Source organism: Macrotis lagotis, chromosome X (genome assembly GCF_037893015.1).
Source record: "Macrotis lagotis isolate mMagLag1 chromosome X, bilby.v1.9.chrom.fasta, whole genome shotgun sequence".
Lineage (NCBI taxonomy): Eukaryota > Metazoa > Chordata > Mammalia > Peramelemorphia > Peramelidae > Macrotis > Macrotis lagotis.
The window spans coordinates 148,010,013-148,030,332 of NC_133666.1; the positions used below are offsets into that span (position 1 = coordinate 148,010,013).

A 20,320-nucleotide genomic window follows, 5' to 3' on the forward strand; every position below is an offset into this window, starting at 1 on the left:
TCCAGGACCAGTGCTCTATCCATTGGCATCTGGCTGCTCCTTGCTATGCTATCTTGATCCCATCTCCCTTGATCTCTTTGCAGTATTTGACACTATTGATATCTTCTTGTGCTCATTCTATACTCTGGATTTCTTCTCTTTCCCCTAGTCTGTATCTGACCACTTCTCAGCTTCTTATGCCAAATTTTTATCCATATCACTCCCACTAAGTGTGAGTATCTCCCAAAGCTCTGATTTGAGCCTTCTTTTTTTTTTCCTCTACACAATTTCATTTGGTGTTCTTTTAAGCCCCCATAGGTTTAGTTTTCCTATGTTATTGGCTCCAAAATCTATGTGCCTAACCCTAGACTCTCCTGAACTCTATTCTCATATTACCAATTACGTATTAGATATTTCAAACTTGATGTCCCTTAGGTATCTCAAATTCACTATGTATCAAACTGGACTCTTTACCCCCCCCCACCTTCCTTTCTTCCCAACTTCCAACTTAATTACTACTGTCAGCGGGGAGCATCATCATGCTTCTAGCCACCAATTTCTTAACTTCATTATTATCCATAGTCACTCATTCACACCATATTTTCGGTCAGTTGACAGATCTTTTCATTTCTACTTACTTCTACAGCATTTTTAATTATTAATTATTCTGCCTCTTTTATTCATATGATCTTCACTCTAGTTCAGGGTCTTATCACCTCTTACCTCAACTATTGCAGTAGTCTTTTTTCCTGTTATAAGATCTCTACACTCCAGTTCATCCCCAATACAATTGTCAGTGATTTTCCTAAAGCATAGATCTAACCAGTTCACACATCCTCCCTCTTCAACAAACTTCAATGGCTCCCTTTTTACTTCTGTTTGGCATTTAAAAGCTTTTCCCAACTGGACCACTTCCTGCTTTTTTAGTCTTCTTACATACTACTCCCTTCCACACATTTCTATACAGACCTATTTGCTGTTCCTCACACATAATGAGCAGTTTTCTTTCTCCATTTCTCTACATTATCTTCCATTCTTAGAGGTTAAAAGGGGAATATATTTGGGGGTGGGGGGAGGGAGAAGGGTAGCAACATATCACACTTGTAAAGGCACAAAATGGGAAGATAGAATGACAATTCAGGAATTAGACATCTGGAAACGTTTGAGGTAGTGAAACACCAGAGCAGAAATGGCCCTTAGACATCATCCTGTCCAGTAGTGTCAAACCCAAGTACCCAGGTGGATTCTTATGGATCACATATTGACTTAGGAAAACCACATATTAGCATTATGTTGCATTGTATTTTTAATTATTTTTTAAACAATCCTCAGTTAATACATTTTAATCTGATTCAAGCCAGTAAGTTTTGAAAATGGTGTATTTGAGACCTGGTCTTCCCCAACCCCTTCATTTTACAAATGAAGAAATTGAAACACTAAGAAGTTAAAGCAACTGCTTCATGCTATATCACTTACAAATGACCAAATCAGAATTCAAATCCAAGTTTACTAAGTCTAAGATCATTCTTTTCACTATGCCTCACTGCTTTGAAAGAACATCAACCAATAGGTATTTTTTTAAAGCAATTTTTAAACTGGCCAACACCAGGAAAGTCATCTAGAGGGATACAAGAAAAAATCTAAATCCTGTCATTCGTAAACATATCTTGGATCTATCCAAAGTTCATTCATCTGTCCTAAATAAGTTATTAGATTTAAATATAATTATCAATAACCATGAATGCTTCCTATTTTTAGGACTCTGTGATAGGTGCTGTGGAGGATCTAGAAGCTTCAGGGAGCTTCCATCTTAAGTAATGATTGACCATAGGCTGACCTTTACCAGCTTGGGCCCATTTGCTTGTCTGTAAAGTGAAGGGATTGGACCAGATAAACAATACCTACTTGAAAGAAGTTTACATGCCACTGGGGGAGAAGGAAAAGAAACAACAAGTAAATATCTAAGCATATAAAAAATCATTTGGGAGGGTAGGCTTCTAGATCTAATATACTATAAAATATTTCAGAATTGTGAGAGAGCCAGCTTTGGAACCAGGAGGACTTGGGTTCTAGTCCTGCATGCTAGCTTAGTGACCATTAGCCAAGTCATTTTGTTCTTTCAATGCCCAAGCTAGCATTTATATAGTACTTTAAGGTTTGTAAATATAGAGATCAAAAACAAGGGATCTTAACCTGGGATCCATAGATTTACTAGGGGGATTTCAGGGGGTTCTTGAATTTGGTTGTTTAAAAATTTTGATAAGTGTAATATAATTGGTTTCCTTTGTAATCCTATGCATTTTATATTATACGCTTAAAATATTAGTTTTGGGTTTTTTTATTTGCTAAATTTAGTACCGTAACAAAATTGCTCTGTTTGAGCACTTCTGAACTTATTATTTTAATTTATATAATATTCTCACTATTTTAAGGAATTGAAATAAATAATTTTCTTTTTATTGTGAACTTAGCCATCATGAACAAATGATAATTTCAGTTTACAAAGGGCATCAAAGAAAGAAGATTGTATATAAAACTTCTGTTATATAATTTAGGTTTTTTAAGTAGAAAATTTCCTTGTTTTGTATCCCTAAAAAGCTTCTTGTTTTTACTTGTATATTAATGGTTTGTTGATGCTCTTTATTTATTTTTTTGCAATTCTTTCTTTACTGACTAAGGAAATTAGGTGGCCCAGTAGATATGAGTGCTAAGCTTGGAGTCAGGGAAGACTCATCTTCCTGTGTTCAAATCCATTTTCTGATACTTCTTAGCTTGTGACCCAGGGTGAGTCAATTAACCCTGTTTACCTCAGTTTATTCATCTGTAAAATGAGCTGGAAAAAGAAATGGTAGACCACTTCAGTATCATGATCAAGAAAACCCCAAATGGGATCACAAAGAATTAGACAGGACTGAAAGTAACTGAATGACAACATTGTCCACTAACTTGTCTGTTTCCTTCTAACAATGTGTGGACTATATCTAAAACTTCACTCTGACAAGACATACTCCAAAGACATTTTTGTCACTGCATTTTGATGAAGTCTTTAATGTTTAAAAATTATTTTCCCTACACTATTGTGGTTAGTCACATAAATTTTCTTCTACTCATACTTATTTCACTTTGTCAGTTTGTTTGAGTCTTTCTTCTTAGATTTCTCTAAATCCACATTGAACCTTGCCCATTGTTGTGGTATAATAGTATTTATGGGCAGCTAGTTGGCAAAATAAAGTTCCAGGTTTAGAGTCTTGGAGAATCTGAATTAAAATTTGGCTTCAGACACTTAACTGTGTGACCCTGGACCAATCACTTAACCCCATTTGCCTCAGTTTCTTCATCTATAAAATGCAGTAGAGAAGGAAATGGCAAGTCATTCCACATGACTACAATTGGGAGTCATGAAGAGTCACACATAGCTAATCAACTAAACAATAATAGTTACAGAAAGTTAGTAAACTTATTGAGGACTTTCTTAATATAACTGTGGACATAGTCTTATTCAGATAATATTCATTCATTTTGTCTCAAAGGATAGTATTGTGTCTCATAATTATTTCCCTCTTATTATTTGACAATCCTTCAAAACACAGTATGAACAAAAATTTTGCCTCTTGATCATCTATTGTCATTTTTTCCTTCACTGTTCTGTTTACACGTTTATTCAAATAAGTTTTATTGATGCATTTTTTTTTTTAGCAAGGCAAACGGGGTTAAGTGGCTTGCCCAAGGCCACACCGCTAGGTAATTATTAAGTGTCTGAGACCAGATTTGAACCCAGGTACTCCTGACTCCAGGGCCGGTGCTTTATCCACTACGTCACCTAGCCACCCCTAATGCGTTTTATTTTTAGATTACAGTGTTTTCTAACTATATACTACCTCTTTCTTATAATAAACAGTTACTTTCATTAACCTATCTGTTAATATATGCCTGAAGCTTATTCCTCTGCTTCTTCTCTAAGTCTTTAATTCTTAGTATTTGGATTTATTTGACTGCTCTACATATAATTATGCAAGTGTGCACTTTTGAGTAAGGAATCTGAAGGAAAATCCTTCAAAATTTGTTTTTCTTTGAACATATTGCAATGCTGTATAGGTTCATTCTCCTATTGCACATTTGAATCATGGAAAATATTTTTTAGAAATTTTTAAAATGTAAGACTCAAAGCCTTAACTGGTATGAGGGAAAGATATTGACTCTCTACAGTAATGTAATATTCATTTTCCCTATTTACTTAGACATATAATAAATATTTAAATATTTATATATATTTATAAATTTAACATATTTAAGTATTTCCAGCTAACTGAATGAATTTAAATCTTACATAGACTTAATTTATTTTTTAATTATAAAAGAAGTATTCTTATTTCCACAAAAATGAACAGTGAATAGCTAAAGTAATGATATAAAACTTAGTTGCTCAAGGAGAAGAAAGATCCTTGCTCCTTTGAATAAAGTAAGATGTAGTCCTATGATTTTAATAGTAATAAGTTTCCTCACTGAAATCATTCTCCAAAACCTGTTGTTACTTTTCATTTTAAAGACTTGATTTTAGGTGAGAGAGGAGGTATTATATTTAGTAACTACAAACATGACTAAAATTTAAGAACCAGAATTCAAAACATGCTGTTAGTGATTTCCTGAATATGTAGAATGAATTACTCTTCTTGGAGGATTTGTATATACCGTCCATGAGAAAACAAATTTACAACATTATTACATACATATTTACAACATAAATTACAATATATGCTGTCATTTTCTTCGTAACTACTTTATCCTCTAGCTCTCTCTAGTGCTATAATTATTCGAACTTCAAGTATTATTGTTATTATTAAAATGTATTTACCAATAAGGTTGGGCAATAGAGGAATAACAACTTCAGGGTACAAATACTGAGACTAAGGAAAGGGTACTATTGGTAAGTCTTTTAGAAATGTAGACTACATTATCAAATATATTCCTGAAAGGTTGCATACAAATCAAAAATTTGAATATACTCTTGTAAATTATTTTGTTTTATATATATATATCTATATATCTATATATAGATATATCTATATATATATATTCACCTCATTTTAATATCTGAAAAATTACATCTTGAAATATAAAAACAAGACATTTTTCATTTACTCTTTTCATGGTTAACATTATCCCAGAGCTGGAAATATGAAACTTGAATAGTATTCCTCTCTACAGTATCCCCAATAAATGGTCATCTAGCTTCTACATAAAGAACTCTTTTCTAAGAAGGAGGCTCATAGTGTCCTGAAACAACCTTTGTATTTTATGTAGAATTAACTAATGACTTGTTCTTCTCTACATACCACCCTCTCTATTTCTTATCACCAAAGCAAAAGGAATGAGATTTTTCCTTCTCTTCCTTTATATTTCCTTATCGCCCATCAGATTGTCCTTTTCTGACATCTTTGATTTTCAAGATTACTTTTTATGTTCACTACTGATTGAGAAGCACTATTTTGTCCCAATATGGTTAAAAAAATTTTAAGACCTATGATTAGGAAATCTTGGCTTAAGTGAATTTTGGGAGAAAGATAGAAATTGGTAGTTACAAGTTTCATTATAATTTTAATTCATTTCCCCCCTGGTGTCAAAAAAGAATCTTATACAGTTTTAAAACCAATATTTTAGCTAAGTATCCAATACATATCAAATTGTAAACATTTTAGAATTTTGTTTAAGAACAAGCAAAACAATTTTACATTCAAAATGGAAGAGTAAGGAAAATTAAATTATATTGGATTGTTCAAAAGGAAAAATATTTTTCCCTAATTACATTTAATTGTTAAAGTAAATTTGACATAAAATTAATTATACCCCTCCCCAAATAGGAAAGTCTTCCAAACTTATGTTCCTAAAATTGCTTTGGGCAACTTCCCATTGCTTTCATTCTGAAAAAAAGTTGTTGAGGTGATAAATTAATGACCTTTCCCACTTTTTGTTCAGTGATTTGCAGTGTCTGGCACATATTAGGTACTTAATAAGTGCTTATTAACTGATGATTTCTCTTTAGTGCTCCCTGTTGTATTTGTTGTAGTATTGACTGAAGATCTTTATGATCATTGTCTTCAAGGCTGTCTTGTGAAAGAAGGATGAAGGTTTCAGTGGAAGAACCCAGTTCAAGCTGAAATCTATACTTTTATAACTTAGGCCTCTTTGGTCCTAATTCTTTTATTTGGAGACATCTGTAGAATTTTAATCCATTTTTTCTATGACATTTTTCAAATATTTAAAGAAAGACATCTTTGTGTCTTCAAGCTAAACTGTGCCATTTATGGCATGATGTCAAATTATAGAAATGTATAATGTTAGCACTAGAAAGGACAGGACCTCAGCATCAATCATCTGGGCTAACCCCAAATTTTTATAAATGAAAAAATTGACATATAAAGTGATTTGTCTGTTATGCAAAATTAATGACAAACTCATAATGGAACCTGGATCTTCTTGATTTCTCACAAAGCACAAAATGCCATTAACTTTCTGGACAATCAGATCAGTATTTAGTTCATGTAGAACAAAATTCAGACCTCTTTTTCACATGAATTACTATGAAAATAAATCTTTTCATTTCCTCTCTATTTTAGGATTAGTAAAGGGGTCAAGGGAAACTAGAAGTTGGGCCAGCATAGCAGAGATGAACCCTATTACCTTAGGACTCTTCTGTCAAATAGTAGATAGTAAGGTGACTGCTTCTATATCTTATCCCTTAATGAAAAAACACCGTCTTCGTAGATGAATAATTCCCTTTTCCTTTACTGCCATTCTGTTTTGCTTTGCATCCAGGTTTACATAATCCAATAACTTCTCTTTTTTCTTAGTCATTTGAAGGGTTCTTGTGTCTTCTTTCTTACCCTCTCTATCCCATGTATTTGTTCAGCTGAACTTCTTGAGAGAAGTTACAAAGAACAAAGAAGTACCAAAGTAGCATCCAGTTAATATTTTAGAGGAAATAAGGATTCTGATCCTCTCAGTGGGATGGAAAGTATTGGATTTCAAATCAGCAGGGCTTGAATTTCTGTTTGAATCCTAATTCTGATACCTGCTACCCTTGTGACCTTGAGCAAGTCACTAAATCTCTTGGGTCTCAAGAACAGCTTTGGATTAGATGTCTTTAGTTCTCCATCTTTCTGTCTTTCAATCCTTATAGTTTCTTGGACATTTCATCTCTAAGTCTGTGTTAGAAATCCTAGGAAGGACAATGAGGGATGTAGAGGTGGGAAATTTTTTTTTCTTGTCACTTTCTCCTTTCTTTTTTATTGTTGACCTTCAGGGGAGAAGTAAGAATAAATTGCTAAGAGGAGTGACAAGGGGAAGTCCTGTGACTTCCTCAGACACGACCCTTAACTTTTCCTAACTTGTTCAAAACTTTTAACAACTTCAAGATGCTGTATTACTCTTGTGGATGGTGGATATTCTAAATGCAAGACCTTTTAAAATACATTTTTTTAAAAAAAAGTCTTGTTCAGTAATGTGGTATTTAACATTGAAAGTTTAAAGTAATTAGAGTGACAGAGGTTGCTAAGAAACTGTAGCCGCCTCTGTTCAGATTCAGTCAGCTCTTTTTAAAAAACTGATTTCTTCCCTCCCCCACCCCACCCCCTCAAAAAATCCTAAGTTAGAAGAGAAACCTAAATTTATTAAACTTTTTTTTCAGCAAAAGTTTACTAAGATTCAGAATGTTGCTGATGATTCAGTTATTTTAAAAATTTTAATTTATAGAACTTTAAGGTGGATTTTGTTTTTATGTCTGGTATAATCTTTTACTTGTTATGACTAAAATATATATTTCATGTTATTTAACTTGTATAGTTTACTATACTAGCTATTAAACTGCTATGTCTGGTGAATGTTTAGAAGTTGTAAAGAAGTTGTAATTCAGTGTTCTGATACCTGTTGGGATATTTGGGAAAATAGGAAGAACTTGAATGGTAGAAGTGATAGCTTAGGGGGACTGCTGTGGATTAAGCATTTGTATCATCTTTAGCATCAGTGCTGTAGTTTATCATCTGTTGTTCCTTTTTCTTATTTACTATTGCTTCCTGGCAAAATCTTCCCTTAAAGCTAAGTTTGGAAAGGCCTATCATCAGGTTGACCTCATATTAATTTTTTGTCCATATCCACCCTGGAAGATGATGTAGTGATGTAGATTACCTGGTAATTTACATAGTTTGGTTTCTTAAAGTATTTAGGAGAAATATTTAGCAGAAAACCACTTTCTTAGGGGAATATAACTTTAGACAAGTTTACTTATTCTTTTAATAGTTTTTAATGGGTATTTTTTAAACCTTGTTTTACAATATTAAGGATTTGGACATAAATGCCATGTTTTTATTTAATTTCAGGGATCCTTCCAAGGTAAATATTCTGGTACCTGGTGCTGGACTAGGAAGATTGGCCTGGGAAATAGCTATGCTAGGTTATGCTTGCCAAGGAAATGAATGGAGTTTTTTTATGCTCTTTTCTTCTAATTTTGTACTCAACAGGTATTTATATTTACTTTTATGTATGAGACATAAAATTCCCAGAGAAGAATTACATTTTGCTTGCTTTTATGAACTTTGATGTATTTTTCAGTGTTTCTTATTTTAAAATCACTTGATATAAAAATAGCTTTTTAAACTTTATTTAATACTCCAGTGTTGGGGGTAAAAAAATAATTATAAAGAAATAAATATTGTCATAGATCATTATATCTAGCACTACCTGAAGAAATCAGATTTGGAGAGTTTAAATGACTTGTCCATGTTCACATAGGTAGTTATTTAGCTGAGCTGGGATTGAAAACCTAGCCCTTGGGGCAGTTAGGTGGTGCAGTGGATAGAGCATCTGCCATGGAGTCAGAAGGACCTAAGTTCAAAGCTGGCCTCATACACTTAATAATTACCTAGCTGTGTGGCCTTGGGCAAGTCATTTAAACCCCACTGCACTAAATTAAAAAAAAATTAAAAGAAAACCTAGCCCTCTGACTTCAAGTCCTTTAACCAGTCTTTATTCAGAATAATTGAGACTACCTCATTTTTTTTTGCTTCAGAGATTAGCATGTTCTCATTGCTACTGTGAAATTCCAGTGGTCCCTTGATTGTTCCTTTGAGGCATTGAAAAGCCCATGAGAAAAAGGCAGTCATTAGAGTTATTCCCCAATCCTAGAATTTTAGTCAGAAGGGAACTTGGAAACCATCCTAGTCTAAGCAACATCTAAAAAAAGGTTTCCCTCTACAACATGCCTGATCTGATCAATGGTCATCATTTAGCCATTCCTTAAATACCTTATGTGAGAAGTAAAGTTCTACCTCTCCCAATTGACTAGTAGCATATAATCACTATCCCTTAATTAGGTAAACCCACCAGCCAGAAGAGGCATTAGAAATGCTACTTTCTCTCCTGCAGAACTAGCTATGCTAATTCAGTCAAAAGAACAAGATATTAGGGTTATGGTACATCTGTGAGACTATATGGTATAGCACATACAGGCATGAACTTGGATTCAGGAAGAACTTACATATTTACTAGTGGGGTGATCATGGACAAGTCACTTAATGTCCTTAGATCTATATGTTTAAAATGAGAGGATTGGACTTGATGGCCTTTCCAATTCTTAGCCTTTAATTCTATGATCTTTCCATTTTCTTAAGTGGTCATATTTCCAAATTTGTGTATTTAAGTAGTAGTATAGTTTTCAGTAATTTTTTTCTGCTTTATTTTGAATTACATTTTAGAATGATGACAAGTATAGTGGCAAAACCACTGGATTTTGAGCTTAAATCTTAGTGCTGCTTGTCACCTGTGACCTTGGGCAATTCAGTTAAACTGTAGTTTCATTTATTAAAATAGGGGATATGACTTTAGTGGAGACAGCTAGAGACTCAGGCCTGGAGTCAAGTAGACCTGAGTTCAAATTCAACCTTGGATACTTAATAGCTGTCTGACCCTGGGCAAGTTATTTATTTGCTTTACTCTACTGGAAAAGGAATTGGGAAAATACTGCAGTATCTTTGTCAAGAAGACCTTTGTATGGGGGTCATGAAGAATTGGACATAATTGAACAATGATGACTTAAGTCCTTTCTAATTCTAATTTGTTATAATTCAAATATACAAAAATAGTGCTTTAACATTAAAGAAATAATTTCTTGAATAAAATACTATTAAAACTCAATTTGATTTTCATGTTTTTGCAGATGCTCCGAAATTAACACACATAAACTTTATCCTTGGATTCATCAGTTTAGCAATAACAGAAGATCAGCTGATCAGATTCGACCAGTCTATTTTCCTGATGTTGATCCCCATAGTCTTCCTCCTGGTTCTAACTTTTCCATGACAGCAGGAGATTTTCAGGAGATATACTCAGAATGCAGTAAGTTCAAATCAAATAGTTATGATAAATATAATACATTATAATAATTGTAATTAATAATTATATTAAATTATTTCCTAATCTTGATGAATGAACTTGAAGTTTAGTGCATTTCATTTGCTATTAAATGAAATTTTGCTGAGTTATGTTTTTACAGTATTTGTTTATAAGCAATTTTGTTAGATATTGTTGGATGTGTAAAAATAAAATAAAAAGTGCTCTCTGCTTTCAAGGAGCTCTATATCTAAAGAATGAACAAGGTATTTGAGGGATCATAGACCATATTGTCTAGAAGAGTTGTTTTTTGGTACAGTATTAAATAAGTTTGGGGAAAGGTAGGTCATATTGTGAGGTACCTTAACTTTCTTACTAAAGGAATTTTACTTTAAACTATTTATAATAAGGAAGGATTAATAGTTTTGGGGTGGGGATGGCTAGGTGGCACAGTGGATAGAGCACCGGTCTTGCAGTCAGAAGTACCTGGGTTCAAATCCGACCTCAGACACTCAAGTGGGAACAGCCTACTGGGGGCCTAGGTCCCAGGCCTCTGCCAGCAGAAGCAGTTTCTTGACCTGGCAACCCAGGGAACACCAAGCACAACTTGGAAAACCAGTGGGGAACCTCTGCCAGAGTGAGTGGGATAGTGAAAGGGGAAGAAAAGGGTAGATGAAAAAAATGATGTGATAGTAGAATCAATAAGATGTAGCAACTTTTTAGACCTGGAGGTCTAAATTTTTCCCAATTTCTCTTATTTCTAGCAACTTCTCATGTTTATTATTTTGTTTTATTTTGTGTATGATTTGTTTGTTAGGTCTTTGCATGTGGTCTCCTCCATTAGATTTTGAACTTCTTGAGAATACAGACTGATACTTTATGTGTTTATTGACTGACTGATTGACTTGGTGTTCACAAACTTTGAGGTCTGGAGGTATGGTAGTACGTACACTCCACAGAGATGAGTTGTGAAAGAAAGGTAGGTTTCAAGAAGGGATGAGGAGGGGATAATCAGTTCTGTTTTGGCCTTGCTGAGTTTGAGATACCTGTGGGAAATTCAGATGGAAATGTCTATCAAATAGCTGGTAATACAGAATCAAAACTCCAGAGCCAGGACTGGATGTATAGATTTGGAAGTCATCTGCATAGCTGATGAAATCACCAAAGAAGAGAGAAGCTAAAAGAGACAGGACAGATCTCTGAGGTAAATGCATGCCTAAGAAGGGAAAACAAATGTTGTGGTAAAATACAGGATAAGGAGTGGCCAGACAAGAGAACCAAGAGAGCAATGTCATGAAAACCCAGGGAAGTACCCAGGAGAAAGCAGAAGCTGTTGTAGAGGTCAAGAAGTATGAGAAAAGACCTTCATCAGAAGATATTTTATCATCTTGGAGGAAATCATTTCAGTCATATGGGAGGCACTAGTAAGCAGTTTGCAAAGAATTAAGACTGAAGTAAGAGCTAAAGTGGGAGCAATGACCCAAAGAGCTTTTTTCTAGGAGTTTTGACAATAAAAGAAGATAGACCTATGACCAAGACAAAAAAATCTGTCAACAAGCATTTTTACTACCTACTGTGTGATAGGCACTAAATTCATAATCAAATCAGGAAGACTACATGCAAAAAATTATGCAGAAACAAGATAAATAAAGGATAGAATGAGGATCATTAGCAGGGGAAGAAACTGATTAGGTGGCAGCTAGGTGGCACAGTGGATAGAGCCTTGGAGTCAGGAGTACCTGAGTTCAAATCTGGCCTCAGACATTTAATAATTACATAGCTGTGTGGCCTTGGGCAAGCCACTTAACCCCATTTGCCTTGCAAAAACCTTTAAAAAAAAGGAGATTAGGCAAGGCTTCTTTTAGAAGGTGAGATTTTAGTTGGAATTTGAAGGAAGTTGAAGAGAGCGATGAGAAGGGAAAAAATTCTAGGGAACGCAAAAAGCCTGTGAAAATACTGGGTATGGAATGTTTTGTATGAGAAATAGCATAGATGGCAATGACACTGATCACAGCCATGTAGAGTTGAGTTAAGGTCTAGTAAGACTGAAAAAAGTACAATGGAGTCAGGTTATGAAGGACTTTGAATAACAAATAGAGATACTTATCTTAGGGATGATGGGGTGACAGTGACATCATCAGATGAGTTGGAGGATAGATGAGTGGCAAGGTCAGTGAAAAGAATGGGGCATAAAAGATGTTATAAAGGTAAAATTAACAGAACTTTAGCAAATTATATATGGAGGATGAAAGAATGAGTAGTATGATACCTAGGTTGTGAGCCTGGGTGACTGTAAGACGGTGGCGTCCCCAACAGTAGTAATAAGGAAGTTTGAGAAGTGGATGAGAAATAATGTTTGCTTTTGGATATGGAACTCTTGAGCTATGGAGATACCTATGAGACATCAAGTAGGAAATGTGAGATGGAGGTTAGTGCTGTATAAGTATATGGAATCATCAGTGTAGAAATAATAATTAGCTCTTTGGGAGTCAATGAGTTCACTAAAGGAAACAAAATAGAAGAGGCAGTAGAACAAGAGTTCCTGATGGATACCTGTATTAGGCAATTATATGACAAGGATGTATATTTAAATAAATAGGAGGAGAACCAGGTAGTATTGTGTCACAGAGATCTAGAACAAAAGGTATATCAAGAAGATGATCAACAAATAGTATCAAAGCTGCAGAGAAGTCAAGAATGTTAAGGATAAGGAAACAACATTAGATTTGGCAAATGAGAGATCATTGGTAATTTGAGAGCAGTTAAGCTTGAAGGATAAGATCAGAAGCCCAACAATGGAGAGTTAAGAGTACAAGGAAAGAAAGTGGAAGGCAATGACAGTACTTTCAGGGTGTAAGGTCTCTTTCAGGTCTAAAGTTCTGTGAGTCTGTACAAAGTTTAACAGTGTACAAAATGGTAACTTAAAGAGACTAGCAGGATCATGTAAATTTTTAAAATAGCATATGCTTGTCCATATTTGAAAGCAAAAGAGGAATCAATATAGTAGATGACTTGTAGAAAACAGGGGGAAATGCATTGTAAAGGGTACAAAGAAATCAGTAAATGAGATTGAGGATACAAGTAGGAAGCTAAGCCTAAGAAAGGGGGATTGATTTTTTTTTCTCCTAGATCCAGGATTTGGTGATGCTATTATTTATATTAATGTTGGGACTAAAAAAAAGGAAAAGAAAAGAGCATAAGATACTGGGAGGTAACTTACTTAGGTAGGTGGGATCTAGGAGTGAAGATGGTGATATTGGCACAGAGAGAACAGGAGCTTCTTGGGCAGTAAGAGAACCAGCCTTGAAGTCACAGAGTTCAAATCTGGCCTCAGATACTTGACACCAATTGTGTGACCTTGGGCAAGTCACTTAACTTTGATTGCCTCACATCCAGGGCCAACTCCAATCATCCTGATTTTTGGCCATTGGACCCAGATGTCTGAAGTGAGACTGGTGTCTTGACACAGCACCCCCTTACTCAATTCAGTTCACTTGCTTGTCAATGTTATCACCTCCCTGATGTGTCATGATGTTCTTCAAAGAAGGAAGGGCAAACATTAGTCAGAAGAATAAAAATGAAGGAAATGTTGATAAATTTAGCTAATGAGCAAAGCCTTTTTAGATTTGGAACATATAGTAGATCAGAGACCTTTCTTCTTCAGTTTCCAGAGCTCTAGCTCTGAATTAGGATGAAAATATGGGTGAACTCAGAAGAGGAAATGGAAAAAAAAATACACACACACAGACATATGTGTTGGAACTGTGGTTATACTTGTGCCAAGTCAAATCAGAAAATGTGTTATTTAATTTAATTTTGTACTTTCCCATGATAACAAGATAGTTGTGTACTTTAAACTGTTTTACTGGGGAAGCTGCACTAGTATTTGTAGTAAGAGAGAACAAGGGAAATAAGAAAAGGGTTGATTTCAAAACAATTTAGGAGCAAGATATGTGACAAACTATCAAAGCAGTGAACCTTCTATTTCAAGACGATTCTGGACCATATTTCATAGTAAAGGTCAATATCAGTGATGTAACACTGATCAGTGAAGTAACAAACTCAAATAGAAGTGGGGATAAATAAACTCTACATTATGATTCCTAAACTATTGGGATTCAAAATCACTATATCAGCATTATCTTCTATTGTATTTGTATTTATTTTGTTAAATATTTACTAATTAGATTTTTACCTGGTTAGGGCACTTTTGGGAGAGGGAGGAAAGTTAGCATGTTTCTGATGTAAAGAACAGAAAAATGAATTAAAACCCTGTTCACTCAGAGTTTGGATAAATTCATACACAGAACTGAAGATTTGGAAGGGATATCAAAGGCTATCTAGTTCAATTTAATTAATTAACACAAATTTATTAAGCATCTGTTTATCTGCTAGGAAATATATTTGGCATTAGAGGTGCAAATATAAAGAATGAAATAAACTTTAACTATCATTCTGGAGATACAGTAGCCATAATTGTTGAAGACCCAGAAAATCATTTTATCATAACTAAAGTCCTTGGCACTATCAAATGATCTAGGATTAGAAATTGATATTGATTTCAGTGAAATGACATTTAAGAAGAGGCATTTCCATTTGCTTTGCTGCTGTAATCCAAGAGTCATAGGATTTTTCTGTCTGCTTTGCAACTGGAACTTTCAATCTATTATCTCCATTAGAATGTGAACTTCTTAAGAGTAAGGACAATCTTACTTTTCTTTTTGTATTTTCAGTGCTTTGTACATAGCTCTTAATGCTTCAGTCATTCAATAATGGGAAATTTACTACTCCTTGAAGCAGTTTATTCAATTTTTTAAAAGTATCCTTTTTTATGCCACTCATTTCCTAATTAACTGAACCACCATCCCATCACTGCCATCATCCTTTTAATAAATGGAAAAAACATTCTTAACCAACTATCAGAACTATGATATAACAGTATTTGCAACATTTAGCTTCTCTACTGACAGGAGGAAAGAATGTTTTGTGATCTCTTCTCTGAGAATGGGATTAGTCCTTTCAATTTCTGAGATCAGATCAGAATAGGTTTAGAATAGGTTTTGTTTGTATTATTGCAAGACATTGCATATATTGCTCTGCTCTACATAATTCTTCTTGCTTGATGTTAATTTATATATATTTATTTGTATTACTTATATTCATCATTTCTTATGTTACATTCATATTATCACAATTTGTTCAATGGTTTTCTACTTTATTTCTAATTTTAACTGCTACCTAAGAGTACTACTATAAGTATTTTTGGTATATATATGAGATCTTTCTGTCTTTGCCCTTGGTTTTTGACAGATGTGAACAGTTCAGTGACTTCCTGGCTTGATTCTTTTTTGTTTTCAGATTGATTATACTAATTCAGAGCTCCACCAGTAATGTATTAATGTTCCATTTTTTTCCCCATAGGCTCTCCAACACATACTCTCTTTTACTATCTTTGCCAGTTTGAGTTTGAGGTGAAACTAGAGCTTATATATACTATTTTAGATCAACTCTATTTGAAAGTTTTTCCTTTTTTTTTTTTTTACCCAGAATCTGTTTCACTGTAATTTCTGCCTCTTGGTCTTAGTTCTGCCATTCTGAGGTGGGGCAAACAGAACAAGTATTATCCTTGCCGGGGGGGGGGGGGGCAACTAGGTGGCACAGTGGATAGAGCACCAGCCCTGGAGTCAGGAGTACCTGAGTTCAAATTTGGCCTCAGACACTTAGTAATTGCCTAGCTGTATGGCCATGGGCAAGCCATTTAACCCACTTTGCCTTACTAAACAAACAAACAAAAAACTTAAAATAGTCTAAGGTCTGAAGGTATACAAAGATACAGACTGCCAGGGGAACTTATAAACAGAAAAAGATTAAACCAGGTCTACCTGTAAAAATACAGTAAGAGGGTGGCTAGTTGGCAGCTAGTGGCCTCAGACACTTAGTAATTACCTAGCTGTGTGGCCTTGGGCAATGTTCTAACTGAACCTTAACCCCATTGCTTTGCAAAAACCTAAAAAAAAATACAGTAAGAGATATATAGTAAGAGATTCAGTGGGAGTTCCAACTGGGCAGAAGAGGAAATGTTTCATAGAAGAGACATTGGTACAAGACCCTGAAGGGTGGCTAGAAAATCTGACTTGTGTAGAAGCCACTGGGAAATTTAGAGAAATTCAAATTCATTTTCCTGTCATCCACAGACTGACATTACCAATTTCTTTTTTCTATTTAAGATTATCCAAATACAGCATTCTATTGGATCTGTTACAGTTAGGGAAGAAACATTTTCCATCCAACTGACACTAAAATTTGGCCTGTGTAGTATTTTATATATATATATATATATATATATATATATATATATATATATATATATATATATATTTTAATATTAAGCCCATACCATTCAATTCTGTCTTTCCTTATATGCTATGCAATAACCTCTTAAGAGTGGAAATCATTTTCCTGTAATAATTTTTTCCCACTTCCACTCTCATTGTCTTCTGATAATGTGTAAAGGCACATGAGTATGTTTTCAAAATTATTTCTGTAAAAGTGCAATAAATGTGTTTTAAAATCTGCTCAGAATCAGTTGTTAATCTTAATCAGATTTTTTTTTTGCAAAGCAAATGGGGTTAAGTGACTTGCCCAAGGCCACACAGCTAGGCAATTATTAAGTGAGGCCGGATTTGAACTCAGGTACTCTTGACTCCAGGGCCAGTGCTCTATCCACTGCACCACCTAGCCATCCCCTGAATCAGAATTTTAAATGTAAAATGTCATTTTTTTCATCTTAACCAATTTTAAATAATGGAAGAATAAATGGGTTAGAAGACAATTTTTTCTAAAAATAGTATTTTAAGACTTCTCTCACTCTACTTTCCAAAAATAATCTGCACATTGATTATCTTATCACAGCTCTATTACAAATGAATGTCATTTATATTAATCATTTTGACACCTTGATTATAGTAATGGAAAGATTTTAGCTTCAGTTGCCAAATACTGTTAGGTTATATTGTCTGTCACATATATCCCCTTCTTTCCTTTGACAGTGCCCACAACGTGTTGTAGACCTTCATCACTGCATACATAAACTCTCATGATTACCTTCTAAATAGTCTCCCTGGTTCAAGTCTCTTCTCTCTAGTACATCTTTCCATTTAACTGTCTCTTCTCTCTAGTACATCTTTCCATTTAATTGTCAAATTGATCCTCCTTAAGTTCATATCTTATTGTGTAAACTCCAGTGATTTCTTGTTACTGCCAAAATCAAATATAGAATCCTCTAACTTTAAAAGTCCTTTTTTATAAACCTGGCTCCTTTCTAGTTTCCCAGTCTTACATTTTACTCTGTTCCATATTCTCTATTCCAGTGACATTGATCTCCTTGCTGTTTTCTACACAAGACACTCTTATCTCCTAACTGAACATTATCATTGGCTGTCTGCCATACCCTCTCTCCCTTCTCGGCTCTGCCTCCTGGATTCACAGACTTCCTTCCAACTAAAGTTTCACTTTCCACAAGAATCCTTTTCTGATTAACCCTAATGTTAGTAGCTGCCATCTTTTTAAAAAAATTATTTATTTTCATCCATATGCACATGTATATTGTTTAGTTACAAAATTTCCTTCCACCCTCCCTTCCCACCTCGCTCCCCTCAGCAGCAGTTGGGTTAGCATTGTACATACATATTTTGAGAAACATGGTTACAGATTAATTATTTTTGGTCTGAGGAATTAGGATTAAGGGAAAGAGATACACATAAGAGATGATTTTTTATGAAGTGTTCATCAGATTCTGAAGGGTTGTTTTGTGTGTGTTTTGTTTTTCTTCCTCTGGATGGGGATAACATTATTTCCTATTTATATTTTATGTATCTTGTTTGTATATGGTTATTTACGTGCTTTCTTCCCTCTAAGACTTTTTGCTCTTGAGATTAGGGACTATTTTTTTTTTTTTTTTGGTTTTTCTTTGTATTCCAATGCCTGGCAGATTTAATAAGGTATTTAATAAACATTGGTTTTCTTTAAATCTTCTATTAAGTGAAATATTAATAATTTCAGAAGGATAATTTAATAATTGATTTTTAAAATCTGTAGTTTTATACAAACAGGACAAGTTCTATAACTCAGTGTAATCATTTATGTGGATTTTTTAAATATAGTCTCAGACTCTATCCCCTGAAATATAGGTTATCTCCTACAAGACTGAACTCTTTGGTAAATCATATCCTTAATGGCAGTATTTTATCACTTTTCCTTCCTTTTCCCCCCTCCAATGGAAGGAGACTCCCATTGGGACTCCATTTTTCTTAAAGGACCATATGTCCCCCAAAACTACTCCAAACCTTCGTAAGCCATTGCCTTTGTCTAAATGAGCTTAGAAATTGAGTGACACAGAGGGGATGCCAAATGCTGACAGATTGGTACCTATGACCTTTCTTTTTCTTACCAGACCACAGTATTTCCCAAGGTTTTGATTTTTCTTTTTCTGTTTTGGAATAGACACCTGGGATTGTATTGCTACTTGTTTCTTCATAGACACAGCCCATAATGTCATTGATTACATTGATACAATATGGAAAATACTGAAACCAGGAGGAATCTGGATAAACCTAGGTAAGTTGTATTATGTCCATAACCTTTTATAAATTGTTACATATCATGTTATATTGGATAAAGTTCAAAGCTTGGATTTTAGAAGATCTGGGTCTGAGTACATTATGAAATTATACCATTGAGGTAACTACCCCTAGTGATGAAGAGGTAACCAATTGAAGAAATTTTAAAATGAGGTTTAAAAATGTTTTTGGAAAATATTTTCAGGGTAGTCTATTTCCAGGTTTGAATGTGACAAATTCACAAAACCAGTTCTGACTTACATGTATTTAGGGACAAAAAGGTTTATTTAAGCATTACTGTGGTTAGCAGAAGCTAAGGGAAAGTATAAAGGTAGTTGGAAACCACTGATCCCCAAAGGGGAATAGCAGCAACTGTAGCAACAGCAAGGTGACATGAGAGACTTTCCCTAAGAGCAGGCTGACCTCCCAAAGGAAGATAGAACAATTCTACTGGGGAGAGGTGAGTTTTTAAAGGGGCAGGAAGATGAGGGAATTAGGGATAATAGATAGGAGAGTAGTACCTGAGAGAACAGATCTGAGAGATGTGTAGATGCTGGGAGATGTGTAGATGAGGGTATAGTTTCTAGAGTAAAGGTGAGGTAAGGCCATGCCTTAGAGGAGGCAAAAGCTAAAAAATGTAATCCTTTCAGGCTGGAGCCAGGAATCTATTGTTTTGTTGATAGAGTCTTGTCTGGCTTTTATTTAGGTCAAGGATTTAGCAGAGACCTTTCCTGCTTGGGGCATGATCCTTTAGGTTCATTGATCTCTTCATAGTTTGGATGATGAGATTAACTATTTGACAAGGTTAGTGCAGAGGGAACAGATTAGTTATAGAACATATTTCTCAGTCCAAAACTAATCTAATATCTAGTTCTATTTGTGAAAAGAACACTAGACCAACTGTACCACTTAGTAGTTATGTGACCTCAGGCTGGTCTCTTAATTCTTCCCAATATCAATTTCCTCAACTTTGAAATGGGACTAAGGTAGGTAACCTAAATCTTTCTAGTAACAATTGAGAATAGGGATGGAGCTTCATAATATAAATATAATATACTTTTTAAAAATGTAGAATAATAAATTGTCAACAATTTCCTGACCTATGTGAAGAGCATTTCTGTACCTAATGTCTGTTTTTACCAGCTCTTAGGGGTGGTTTTATGATGATAACTATTTTTTTAGGGTTTTTTTTTTTAAGGCAGTGGGGTTAAGTGGCTGGCCCAAGGCCACACAGCTAGGTAATTATTAAGTGTCTGAGACCGGATTTGAACTCAGGTACTCCTGACTCCAGGGCCGGTGCTCTATCCACTGTGCCACCTAGCCGCCCCCCGTGATATCTTTTG

General features: G+C 34.6%; 1 protein-coding gene across 1 annotated transcript in view; it reads left to right on the forward strand.

Moving 5' to 3' along the window:
• Nucleotides 1–20,320, forward strand: part of LOC141501937 (carnosine N-methyltransferase) — a 52,844-nt gene that overhangs the window by 24,909 nt on the left and 7,615 nt on the right. The window contains exons 4-6 of the mRNA XM_074206381.1: nt 8,352–8,492; nt 10,187–10,365; nt 18,862–18,975. Of these exons, the coding sequence (XP_074062482.1) occupies nt 8,352–8,492; nt 10,187–10,365; nt 18,862–18,975 (434 nt within the window). The remainder of the gene's footprint in view (nt 1–8,351; nt 8,493–10,186; nt 10,366–18,861; nt 18,976–20,320) is intronic.